The following is a 14,082-nucleotide window of genomic DNA, read 5'->3' as shown; positions in this document are numbered from 1 at the left end:
ACTGAGAAGACTGCAGGACTCATTGTAGTCTTTAAATGATGCGCCTACATTTAACTCAAAGGGCAGCTTGTGCTAAGGGAAAGAAGCTTTGTTTATTGTTCTCATCCCACCACAGGCCTCGCTCAGAGAAACACTATAAATTGGGGCTAAAGCAAATTGTTCAACACGACACCGAGAAATGGACCGAAGCTGAAAAATCAGATGACTCTCATTGCTACAGGCGCGCTGTAAAATATACTTAAAGACGCCCGAGGATCACTGACGACACTTCAGCTGAGAAAGGATTGCTGTGTGCAAAAACATGGCTGCCTGCTGGTGGTGCTTTGTTGCGATCCAACGGGATTCGGGGCTATGATTTAAATAATGAGATCGACAAAAGGGGGAGGCAAATGAGTAATCAGGAGCAAAGCAGCCGTGCAGGCAGACATCTTCCCTGCAGCACAGACAGCCATCTACGGTGGAGACGAGCTTCCTTCTCCAAAGACAAGCAGATAAATTAAAGTATGATGCTGTGATAATTAAAGAGGCAAGATAACCCCTCCATTAAATGAACCTGATCAGAGCTCTGCTCCTTAGAGCGCTTGTTCCTTTAATAAGGTGTTTTTATTTAAGACAAAGGTTGCAGTAGGGTAGCCCTAAGCAATGCAGGTGTCACACTGCTCTGCAGCAGGAAATGAGCACCTTGAGGCTCCATGATTCATAACCTGGATGAAATTTCATCTAAACCTTATCTAAATGTGAATCGAAGAGAATGATCACTGCAGGCAGGTACTACACTTCAGTTTATGTGAGGGATGTGTGCGACTTCTCGGCATACTTAGTTGGTTAAATGAAAGCACAGGATCAGATACATGTCAGATCTAACATGTTATCCAGTCACTCGCCACTACTCACTGCTGCAGCTCTCACACACTCTGAGGGGAAGTTACAAACGAGTAAGGTGGAAGCTAACACAGACGACAGCTTGATGGTTCTGCAGTACTTTGATCCACGGATCAGCTGTTGTACTTCACGCAGGCTGCGTCAGAGCAAAGTGCCGTATAAGCACTTGACAAAAGTATTCTGCGCTCACGTGTGGATGTGCTAGCTGTAAATGATTTATGCACGCTTCAAAGTGCCACACATCTTGTCTTGTGTTGACAGTGTTTAACACGTCTGTTAGATTTTGCTCAATTCTGGTGGATTTCTATTTTCTTACTAGACTAGTTTCCTCTTGTTTAACCCTTTATCACAGAAGTATCATACAGGACATCTGGCCTCATTTTATAACTCAGGCTGAAAAAAAATGCTACTTTGATACCCCAACAATCCTGTAAAGCTCAGCTTCTCCCCAAACAGTTTTTTTCTACCTTAAACAGTAACGGCATTAAAGTCATTTATAGAGCGCTCGTAAAATGGGCCAACTGCCAGAACCATGATAAATACAGGCTGGGTTAAATGGAAACATCTCCAGTGGTTGACCTGTTTAACCAGGATGCAGGGTGGATAAAAACATATCACCTCTCTAGTCTTTGAAATGTTTGACTAAAAACTGCAGTGTTTGAAGAACTGCCACATGTCTTTATCATGAGTGGAACACCCACAAACAAGTCTGCCTCACATTCAATCATACTCTGTCCCTCCCTCCGATTACTAAATCCATTTAGTAATTGGCTCTGCGGCTGCTCCCTAATAACATCATGGCAGCGGGACTCTGCTTCGTGGAGTGGTTGGCCACACCCGTGGCACGGGGGAAGATTTACAGCCTGCGCTGTGCGTTGTTTGTCTTCATATCGGACTGCTGAACACTGTGTGGCACGAGCTGCTGCTTACCACACAAACCGGTGTTGGACCGTTACATCAGCAGTAATTTGTTAGATGACGAGGAGGGCTGCATTCATTCCCCTCCAATAAAAATTTATCATCCCCGAGGGACCATCAGCGAGGAAAACACCATGACTAATGTGGGAACATGGGCAGCTGAGTGGGCAGCATAAAGGTGATGAAAAAAAAGACCCTGATAGCTCAAAGGCTACCACATCTACTTCTCTGAGTGCATTTATATAGCACTGAATGCCCTTGATCTGTCCTCTGATTTCCAACAGGGCAATTTCTTTCCTTTTGCTTCAAGCAGAGTTAACCTCTGCTCCTTCCTCCTTTCTCCACCTCTGTGCCTCTTTCTCAAACACTAATTTGCTGCATGTAGAGCCCTAACACGACAAGCATCTCTGGCAGCAGTGACGGGAGCTCATCAGTGACGTATGCGATCGCGAAGCATCCATACTCCACCGCCACCATTTTTGTCTTCACTACGCCACAGCTAGAGACGGCAGAGCAAGCAGGAGAACCCGGCTCGGCGTCACGTGACCGTGTACTACGTGTCCAGCGCGCGCGCGTACGACTCCCTTCCCCCCACCTTTAAGTCCACATCATACACAGCAATATATCGGCAAATGAACACATGCTCTGCATTCTAATGACATGCTGTTTCTCCAGTGCAATCATCCGTGCACACACAAAAGCACCTATAAGGGGAATGCACAGTGTGCTGCAGTCTCCTATTGGGCGGTTTTCATGCTAGACACCAGCACTCAAGTCTCAATGCAAAACAAGAGAAAGGCAAGAAATTGGTAAATATTCATGCACACAACCTAGGACATATGCTACTAGCACACACACTGCTGCATGTGTAGGTAATATAATGTTCAAAGATCCAACAGTGATTTCCACTTCCTGTGTTTTGACACAAATATTTTCCCTCACATGCTACATGCTGTATGCAATCAGCATCAAACAGCAGGTGCACATATAACACGTACACACAATTTAATGAGTGTCCAGACACAAGACCTTTATGAAAAACAGAGACATGCACATACTATAAAGTGAGCAGGTAGCTATACTCATGCACATTGCAAACATGCTTAACAAGTTTAAGCTTGATGCTGGTGATGTACTGCTGACACAACAGGCTTCATCTTCATTGACAAAGCCATCTTTCTGGTAACTTTAAGAGTGCGATTACGAGGTTAAAGAGAACGGAAAGGATGAGTTACAAGAAAGAGTCCCTGCTGTGTTTAATGTAACTCAATTTTGCAAAAAAACAAAAAAACAACCCCAAACCCTCCAGCTCAATAGAGAAAGAAAACATTTATAAGTGGCCTCAAATTACATAGATTGATGTCACTCTGTGAACCAGCATTTGCTGTTTGTCTGATAAGTGAAATCTGCTTTGGATGGAATTAAATCAACTGAGTAACACTGCATAAATTGAGAGCCCCAATGTGTTTGAGTGTGTGTGCGGCAGCAACAGGAGGAGAGTGCGTCTGATGTGGCAGTTAATGTGTCTGTTGAGCTCTCCCCCACTCTGCCGATGGTAGGCCTGAATTACGGAGTGAGTGAGGTAGGAAAAGGGCAAAATCTAATTAAAGCTGAAATTTATGGCCCTGTCAAAGCACATCACATTTACTAAAGCAGACATGCACATACACACACTTAACAAAGCATGCCCACAAGGGTACAAGGGGCTGTCAGAAGAGCCAATCGTGACTAATAGTTATACTTCTCTCATGGGGATTCATGGAGATTTACTGCAGGAGGAGGCTTCTCTGGACTACACATCCAATGCATGAGCACATGCACCAATAGCACTGAATATCGCATCTTATAGATGCCTATAATTACAACCTCAGCTCAGTCTTTTGAACAAAGTGTTCACGTTACCTACTCAGGCTATTAGCTAAAGATTTAGCTTGGCATGCTTACAAATAATAATGATAATAATAATAATGATAATAATAATGATAATAATAACAGAGAATGTGTTAAGAATTCAATGTAAAACATGGATTGACATGAAGTCACGCTGGATAATAAATGGATTTCACCCTGCCAGCTCTGCGGTACAAAGCCTTTGTAATGACTGATGGAGGCGAAGTGGGAACAGAGCAGCCTTTAAATGTCTGAAATGGCAAATCTGGCCTCAAACCGTGACATGGTTGATGTGTGTGGAGGTGGGGCGGTTAGCTAATAATGCTGTGCTGGATTAATGTAACAATATCCACCCTCTATAATGCTAATTGTGTGACACAGACTGAACAGCGGATGTCTGCACGAGCACTATGGTTGACAGGAAAGAGTGAAACGGGTGAGTTTATTTCCACTTCCAATCTCTAGCAGTGAGTCATTGGTAACCTTACTTTTACAAAGCAACGAATTAGCACTTAGCTGACCTGAGTGTACCTGAGATATCAGCTTAACAGATGCATTTTTAAAATTTCTTTCAACTGGAACAGGAGGCTAATAACAACGATTAGCTAACCTGTTACTAAATTCAAGCAAAATTCAATTTTAGAAAAGCGGAAAAAAAACATTTTAGCCATTGGATGAAATTTTAAAAAGTAAAGAAGAGGCGGGATACGTGCAACTGTGTTGCGAGTCTTGATAATAAATCGTTCGCCCATAGTTTGGGCACTTTACAGTGTCCCAGCTAGCAACACACAATCCCACAAAGACAATAATCTGAGAAGGATCGGGCAGTGTAAGCGAGTAAATAAAAATCATCCAGCATCTAATAATCATCAGTCAGTGCCCAATAATTAATAAATGTTAAATTCATAGTTAATTCGCTTTTACTATTACCAATCAATAAATTCTATATAATGTTATGTTTGGTGCCCAATAAAAGGAGGGAACGACAAGATTCGGATTACTTTGGGACATATAACATTGTCTGTGCTGTGTATTGATATACTCTGTGTTTGTTGTTGGTTTGTGATAAAGGTTTCATTATTCATCAGTGAGCCTGACCTCACACCCAGGCCACGAAACACTAGCTGGTTAGTCAAAGCTGCTGGCGTGTTAGAGATACCCACAAGGCGTTAGTCCTGTGATCAGTGTGTCAATTTACTGTTTATTATTCATGGGGTATATAGAGTGTTACAGATTTCTAAAGCTAATGTAAAATTATTATTACATGTTTTAAAGTGTTATGTGATGCACAACTAAAACACCTGCGAGTGAGTTTCATCTGCATAGATAAATTGCTGATTAAACACTGGTAATGAACTAACTACTGAATACAGCCCTAACTCTGATAGTGCTCATGTGTGTTTAATGGTTTTATATTTACAAGGAGTGGAGACTGATGCACAATGGTGGGACGTGACGGAGCCGGTCGGTATAACAGAAATGAAATCATCAGAGCAGTTCATAAACACTGCACATGAGTATTGTGCACCGCAATATAGATTATCAAAGTGCCCTTGTGTAACTCGTTTTAATAAGATGTTTGTACATCAACCATTGCATAAAGCTGTAATCTGAGTGTAATCTCCTCAATCCAACTGTTACCTGTGGCACAGGGAGAGTGAGAGAATGGACGGGGGTGGGGGTGGGGAGGATCTAAAACACTTTGCGGGTCAGGTGGGAGAAAGTGGTTGGCAAACCAGTGTGTGCTGGGAAGGAAAATGTTAGTATAGTGAATAGTATTAATACAATATATAACATACTGTCAGTGATTTAACAGGGGAGCTAGCTACAAACAAAATCGAGCTTTCCTCGGTCATATAAGGACCATCTTCGGGAGCGGGTATAGCTCACCGTAAGGCTATTATGGCTCTGCACTTTCTCCCAGCTTTCTTGTCTTCCCTCTGCTGTCCAATATAAAGAAAAGGCTTTAAAAAGGCTGTCTTCCATTCTGTTACAGCAGCAGATGTGTGTCTGAAAAGCATTTTTAATGTCAGCAATTATGATATTTGACTGTTTATAATTCCTTAATTTGCTATTGAAGAAACGTAATAAAGAGGTTTATCTGGATCATTCAGGTAAGGAAATCCAATGAAGTTGATTCTGTTCATCTGGATGTTGAGTGAACAGACCCTTCTGCTGTTGAGGAAGCAGCTTAGCTGGTCTTTCTTGTTATTAACCTTTCTAAATATACTGTTACCGCCGTCATGTTAGCACAAAGTTGCAAAAAGCAGTGGGCTAGCTTAGCCTAGCCTAAAGAATATGAGAAAGAAACATCTAACCCCGACCTGATCTAATGCTTTCTAAGCCCACTAAGCACTTTGTGTCTAGTTTGAACTCTTTTAAGATGCTATTTTTGGACACTTGCTTTTTGGGTGGATTAAAAACATGTTATAACAAGATACTGTAATTAGTGAACTTCAGAGGAGTTAGTTGGCCAAGAATGGTTATTACCTCTAAACTGAGCTAGGCTAGCTATTTACTTCCTTTTAATTTGATATCTTTCCAATTTACTATTTTCTGAAATGTCCAACTTTTAGCATCTTCCTGTGAATGCTTACATGGTCGATCTCTCAGAGGCTATTTGTTTACTCCAAATAGTGCAATCTCTTTGAGATGGTGTTTCGAACTCAACAATGGGTCTACACACAGACATACCAACAAGATGACATAACACGACAGGGAAAAAAAGGAGGCTTTGCATGAACAAAACAAACAAAGTCAAAGACGAGGCAGAAGGATCAGCTTTTCAAAGAGCAGCTTGAGTCCCAAAGGCTCCTCTGCCCAATCATGATCATCGCGGCGTCAGACAAAGGCCTCCTTCAGCCTCCTCGCTTGGTCTGTTGCCAAGTCACCTCAGGATTCGGCACCATGCATACAGCGTGACTCAGGTGAGGAACACATGTTGATCTGATTTCCACATAAACATAGTGTCACAGCACACACTGCCACACAGAAAGAGCGCAAAAATAAATAAATAAATAAATAAATAAAAAAACACCCCCAGAAAAATATCTTGTTCTTCGTTTCATCTTCCCAACGCTCATCCTCCTCTCTCTAAATCCCTCCCCAAACTTGTTTTATTAATAATGCTGTATAATGATGAAAGCCTGCAAGGCATTACTCTAAGGCTTGTCCTGACATTGCCTCGTTGCTGGCCTACTTATGCCCGGCCCCTGTGAGCCTGTATGTGGGGGACCATTGTCCCCGATTCCCCCAGGGTGCTCTTTCTTAAACAGCGCCCTCTTTGAACCTGTAGCCAAGTGAAAGCCTTTTGAACTAACTGCTTCTCACTTGGCACCGAAGAGATTTGTAGTGCTTAGCTCAGTCCCTGCAACTCTTATCAGTTTGGTCATATAGTTGCATTTGCAGCTGTTCTGAAGCAAATTTTGAAATTTGGTAGCAGTTTTCAAAAGGAAGAAAAGAACACTGAACATTTTTGCCTGGAGGAGTCTGCGTCTGCGTTATAGATAGCAGCCTGTGCTATCTACAAACGCACAGAAAGTATCTTTGTGTGTGCTTGTATGTGTAAACAGATTCACACACTTGAGCACGGCTGAGGCTTCAATCCAACGCAAATGTCACACCTACCTGGTTGTCTTGGAAACGGGGGGCTTATCAGGTTTGGGTGAGGCAACAGAGCCGGGCTTGGTGGAGGCAGGCTTGGGAGCTGGAGACAGGACAGGAGAGCAGAGGAGGGGAAAAAAGCAAAAAAAAGAAAAAGAAAAAGACAGCAGTGTAAAACAATAAGAACATTATTATATGCTGTAGTAAAGAAGTTTATAATAATAATAATTTTCCTCAGATATAGGTCAGGCAGACAGCTTTTATCCAGTGTGTCACAAGGATCTAGGGCAAAAACATTTATAGTTTAGCAGGAGTCACTGTAGCATGTCTAATATGTGAGCTGAATTCATCTGACGAGCAGCTATATGCATATCATCACATTACAATGAGCACTCCTCATTAGAGCTTTGAAAACATTTGCTAGAATGCTAGAATTATATTTGTCTTTTCACGCTGATCTTGATGACATTTTCACCAACCTGGGGGCTTTTTAGCTGCTGCTGCTGCAGCGGTATTGGATTTGACACCATTAGCATTTGTGGATGGGGTCTTTTTGGCTGCTGTCGTTCCGGTGGTTGACTTTGCGCCGTTGGTGGCAGGAGCGGCCCCTGTGGCTTTCTTCTCAGACACTTTAGCCAATGTTTTGGAGGCTGGGGCGCCGGCAGTTCCTGTTGGTTTTTTCGACGAAGCTGAGGTCAGGGTGCTCTTTTTGTCCGCTGCAGGCGTGGTCTTCTTAGCAACACCGTTGGTCTGAGGTTTGGACACACCATTTGCGACGCGGCTCTGCGATGTGTTGGGCCGTGAGCCGGTTGCAGCCTTGCTTTGAGTGGTGTTGCCGGGTTTCGTCTTGGTCGCGGTCTTGTTGGTACTCTTGGCTTTGGGGTCTCCCGAGGTCTTGTTGTTGGTCTTGGCAGCTGGGGTTTCCTTGGCCTGGTCTCCCTGTGGTTTTTCCTGATCTCCTTCACCCCCCAGCTGCTGTGGCATCACCTCTGCCACCCCGCTGGCTGCCTGATTGGGCTCCTGGTCCCCGGGTGGTGCGCCATCATTCACGGGATTGGATTCCAATGTTTCCATTGGCTCCAGCGCTGCCGTGGCAACCCCATCCGGCTTCATCTCCCCTCGAATGGCCGTGGTCTGACACTGCAAGGCAGGGCTGACTGGGGTAAGTTGCGCGGGACGGCCACAGGTCAAGATGCGTTCTGCAGATGTTAAGGGTTAGTCTGGAAGGAGAGAATACACAGAGAAGCTCAGTTAGTCAGCAGCAAGACCAGACATGAAAAGCTCTCGCTGCTATCAATAGATGGAGGCCCAGGAATGTTGGTACCCTCAGGAATCAGATAAAGGATAAGCTTATATCTTCTAAGAGCTTCAGCACCACACATTCAGAAATACTTTTACATAAGTATCAGAGAGGTGGAATAAAACTGTAAATGTGCAGAAATAGAACAGTATGTCTCATTAAAGTATATAAGGGGGGACTAAACTTCTACAGAATATGAAAAACAGACAAAATTAGTACCAACTAATAGCAAAATGTGCATGAAGTCTCAGGAGTTATAGAGGGAAGGACAGAACAACATGTTTACTGCAGAAACAACACATTCTACTAATAGCCTTCATTCATTTCAAAGGCAGCTGCACTGCAGTTGCAAACGGTCCCCTCTGTGGCACGAAAAAGCTCAGTGACACACTTGGCCAGTGTTGCTGTGATGGTTTTTTCTTACTGCAAAAGACATCAAAGTCACTAGTGTGGAAGACTAGTTTTCTAGGATAGTACATTTAAGGGAGTGCAAAAAAAAGTTTATCATGCAGATTTGCATGCACACACACAAATGTACAAGCCACCTGCAATAAATGTTAAGACAGTCAGCTTTTATAATGGAGGAGAAAAGTCAACACAGCCTGCTTCCCGCTACCGGGCTAAAATGGTTATAAAAAGAAAAGTAGCACGAGGTGGGAGAAAGACTTGGATGTGTTTGCTAACTGGGTCAAGGCAAGTACAATAAACCCAATAAGCCCAAAGGCAGGCGGCAGTTTGACTGATGGTATGCAAACAGAGCAGTCTAAGACATAAATGAACATGAAGCATATGAGGCCTGAAAAAGGTCACAATCTACAATAAAATAGGTCCACATATCTAGTTTTCCCCCTGCTACTTTTGCAGGGATGGATCAGCAGAAAAGGACAGACCTTCACAAGTTTAAGAGCGGGGTGGGTTGGGAAAAGCAGGAAACTGGCCTGCTGAAGTTTACAAACAGAGCAAGGAGCCGGCTGCAAGGAAGGCTAAGCAGTGAGACAAACGCTTAGGCAATACAGAGGCCGGCCCAGAGGAAGAGGCTTGGCCTGTAGAGCATGGGAACAGAAAGAGAAGGTGGGAGAGAGAAAGGGAGAAAAGAGATGGGGAGAAAAGAAAAAAAACGCAAGACAAAATGAGATCACTATTGGCTTATGTTTGCTGGTATGACGTTAGGACCCAGACATCAGTAGTCATCCCAGTTTCCACTGATCTAAACTTGTATGCGCACACTCACTCTCCTATTTCGAGACGAGAGGACAGACTTCATCTTTATGCCGATGGCTTCCTGGAACAATTCCCTCACTCACTTCATCTTTCCTTCCCTCATCTTCGGTCATCCACTACTCATCCCCTAAACTCAATCTCAAATGTCAAAAGGCCTTCTTTCTTTCTCTATTGATCCTTCCTTTCTCCCAACCATACCCCCCATCCACCCACTCCCCTTCAATTTCCTTCCTCCCCCCCAACTGCTCCCTCTCTCCCTCCATCCCCTCTGTTCTCTGTTTGGTTTTGCACAGATGGCCGGAGCAGCTGAGCAAGGCCAGAGGGGGAAGGAGAAAAGGATCCGTGTATCCCAAACAACACATAAGAACAGATACACACAGCTAGTGCAACAGGCCACTGCTCAAAACAAGCAAACAGGCTGAGAGGGAGCTGACGGGTAGCTGCTGGGAGGGACTCATGGTCACAGGAAGGTTTTTAAATGCCACGAAATGTGGGTGGTTGGTCACAGATTTTACCAGAAGGGCAGGGTGGGTGATGAACAGGGAACGGAGCAAGGTCTGAAGCAAAAGATTTGGGTTTCATCATCTGCACTTGTCTTATTCAACATTTTAGGAAAAACCCTAATCTGCTTTTTTTTGCCTAAGATTAGATTTTAGGGATGATTCATAAAAGTGGATGTGGATGTGCAGTATTCAAATGCCAGGCTAAGAGTTTTTGGGTTTTTTTTGCAAAGCTGACAGAGCAGACTGGCTGCAAGATCCAGTTAGATAGTCAGAGTTATGCTACATGGCGGTTGGGGGGTCAAGCCATGAACAACATATTTGCAAACGTGTGCAATAAACTTGTGATCTTGTTGCCTCTGAAATGGTTGCTTTGATGACGGGGACCAGGCCTGTAACCACTCATAGTTGGCTTCCATCTTCAAAGTGACTTTGGTACGTCAAGATGGCAATAAGACAACAAAAAGACAGAAAAGTCAGTCTGCTATCAGTTTACAATTGAACGGAGTCAAGCGGACACAATCTGTTTGCAATAATATGGTGATAACTGTGTTAAATCAGCAAAAATTGCAAATCCTTTCTCATCTGCATATACAATCTTTCTCATTTAAAACTTTTATTCAGACTCCAGCAAGAACTCTATAGATTTGAAACAGAAATCCCACCACAAATAGAGTCTGCATAAAAAATATATGTGCTTGGCAACCTTGCTTTATAGTCAGTGTACAACACAACAAGTTGGCAACCAGTTTCCAGTTGTTCCGCTCATAGCCACAGACTGTGCCAAAACAGATTGCAATATGTTGTTAATATGTCTGTGTTAATAATTAAGTCAGGTGACCGGTGGAATTTCCTTACAACCAAAAGTGGTATTAGGGGCGTCGAACTGTAAACTTCTGGGCACCTAACATCTATTTCTTTGAAGAAACAACCATCTGATGTTATTTATTCTAAATCCTGCTCCACCAGGTGAAAAGTTTTCTATAGCAATATAACGTGTGGGGCTAAGAGTAGCAAGACAATACACTTTGCACTGAACACTTCCACATTTTGTTCAACAACAAAACAAAACCTCATTCAAGTTTTCCCACTTCTAACCTTGGGCAGTTCCTTTGTTAACAGAAAGCCATGTGATCAGCTTTGTATATCTAGAGTTTCATTACCCAAACGTCAAGGCTTCATTTCAGAGTTAAGTCCATGAGTAAGTACAGAGCTAAAGTAGTCACAGCTAGTTTAGATATATCTGACAAAACAACCAGACATATCAAAGACAAGTGAATGTTTAAGTCTTCAGGTAATGACATCAGGTTCTTTATTAAATTGTTATATGAGAGCAGTTATTTTAGACCATTTTATTTTCAATTTAAGATTGTAGGTGACCTACAACATGACATACTACACGAAGAATCAGCAAGAAAACACTCCCTAGTAACAATTTTAGTAACAAAGTAACAAAATATTTGTTTAAAAAAAGTAAAAGACAAAAGCCTGTGTATAAAAAAAATCAGTTCAATTCAAATTGAGTTCTAGTCAGCCACCTCAAGGTATATTGGGAGGTAAAGATCCTAAATAATACAGAAAACATCCCAACAAACAGATGACCTGCTATGAGCAAGCACTTGGCAAAAGTGGGAAGGAAAAACTCCCTTTTAACAGGAAGAAACGTCCAACAGAACCAGACTCGGGAAGGGTTACGATGCTCGGCCACTTGGGTTACGGTGAAGGAGAAATGACCCCAAGAGTGCAAATCAGCAAAAAACATCCAATCATAAACTTAAAATGAGATCCAGACCGATACATCTTTAGGCGAATATCAGCCTACTAAAAGATAATGATATCAGAATTTTTCACCTACAAAATTGGTGAAGATATTTTCTCCAAAATATAGTCAGGCTCTAATTAAAATTGTCACTCTTGGCTCACTAATGACAGATGAGAAATATATAAAACATAAAGGGACAGAAGAAACATATTGTAAAAACAATAAGCCACAATGCAGGATCTTGACACTCTAATCCCTTTAGCATTTTATTCAAACTCACCACCCTGGTACTCCTTAATCTTTAATACAAATCTGGAATAGCTATTAACACTGTGACCTAACGTGACACCAAAGTGAACCAGGAAATAAGACTGTATCTAATCACTACTCCCTCCTCCTCTCTGTTTCTCAGACTCTGGTGTGCAGTTTATGTTTGGCTGCCGCTCTTCCCACAGCAGACTACAGCATCTGGCCATGATCTTCAATTCACTGCTCCTCTCCAAATTGTGTGTGCGTGTTATAGAGGGAGATAAATCCTGAGTGCATGTTCACAGCCACAGGAACATTTCTCTTTCTCCTGCAAGTTTCCAGATAGCTGTGAGATTGTACTCACAGCTATCTGGCTCTTTGGCTCACACACCCTCCCTGCGTCATCAGGACCATCAGTCAATGGTAGGCATAAACAGGCTGGAAACCAATGCAAGAATGTATGTTTTCTCCCCCCATTCGCTCTCAGAGAAACTGACGGAGTGAGGCATCCAGGCCACATTAATACACTATCGTGATTCCAGAAGCTAAATAAACAGAACTGAAGTTTAAGAGTTCATGTTTAGTTTGCTGCCAAAATGAAATTGCCTCCTGGACCTTTAATACTCCAGTATCCTGTTAGTGTTTTGCTTTTTATTTGACCTGTCTTTTCATCAGCCTTTTCTTGCCACGTTCCTCCCCCTTAAACTCCTTGGCTTCAGTTTTTTCGGTTGTTTTTGGACTATTTTAAGAAATATGAACTCATTTATAAACTACAGTGTGCACTTTCCCATATTTAAGCCCTTGAGCTTAAACATTTCTGCTATACAGTCTTCCTCAATGTGTTCCAACAGCTTTACTATCCTAAATTTCAACCTTAATTAACGTGTCTTTCCCAACTGAAACATCTTCATTGCACTAATGCTATTACAGGTTTTCATTAAGCCTAATTAAATTAAAAGCAGTTATAATTTTCCTGTTGCTGTGGGGGCAACATTTTAAAGGCTAAGCGTGATAAATGAGCATTTTCAGACCTTGTAAAATAATGTTACAAAACACTGGACAGCTGTTTTCTACAAGCTGGGTATAATAGTTGATTTCCATTCGGCGTGGTCCTTTTTTTATTTATCTACGGAGGATCTTATTAAGAACACCTCCTTTCCAACTTCATGCTTTACATTTCCTCCGATGACACACATTTGTACAGCTGTGAGGCATAATTCTGGCATTCTCTGAGCAGCCTTACTAAAGCAACTAGGAATTATTTTTTTTGTTTCACTGGCACTTTAACTATAGCAGCTGGAGATGGTTTTACATTCAGAGAGCTACAATGAGATTACAATAATCTCTCTTACATTATATAATGACAGACTTGCTTTTTCCCCTCCTGCAAACAGTGTAAGTCTTAAACCTATATCTTCTATGTTGAGTTTATCAGGTAGAGCATTCTCTAGGTAAAACTGCCCCTAACACTTGTGCTGCTGTGCCAAGAACCCACACCGTCTGTGAAATCTTACATAATACACAAGCAGGCATTTTTATCCCACATGGGACAGAATGTATTCAATGACCTGAGATGTAATGTCTTTAGATTTGAGACAGATGGCTTCGTCAGCTCCATTTCAAAAATGTTTCACATTAGACACAGTGCACTGTGTGAAATGTTTACACCATAAAACAGTTAAATCTGAGGAGACTTTCTGGTCAAACTACCTCAGAAGAAGCAGCTGCTTCTCAGCTGCCCTGACCTTCCATGGCCT

General features: G+C 42.4%; 1 protein-coding gene across 3 annotated transcripts in view; it reads right to left on the bottom strand.

Annotated features, from left to right (window-relative positions):
* The window catches only part of prr36b (proline rich 36b), a 39,254-nt gene that overhangs the window by 14,067 nt on the left and 11,105 nt on the right, over window positions 1–14,082 (bottom strand). For all 3 annotated transcript variants that reach the window (XM_085270346.1, XM_085270348.1, XM_085270349.1), the window contains exons 2-3: window positions 7,773–8,513; window positions 7,318–7,396 (exon numbers count right to left, since the gene is read on the bottom strand). In XM_085270346.1, the coding sequence (XP_085126472.1) occupies window positions 7,318–7,396; window positions 7,773–8,406 (713 nt within the window). In that variant the 5' untranslated portion in view covers window positions 8,407–8,513. The remainder of the gene's footprint in view (window positions 1–7,317; window positions 7,397–7,772; window positions 8,514–14,082) is intronic.

Source organism: Mchenga conophoros, linkage group LG4 (genome assembly GCF_057382185.1).
Source record: "Mchenga conophoros isolate Kocher_MC1m ecotype Shallow Benthic linkage group LG4, M_conophoros_male_GT1.1, whole genome shotgun sequence".
NCBI lineage: Eukaryota > Metazoa > Chordata > Actinopteri > Cichliformes > Cichlidae > Mchenga > Mchenga conophoros.
The sequence above is the reverse complement of the archived record's forward strand: the minus strand, read 5'-3'. Positions and strand labels throughout refer to the sequence as shown.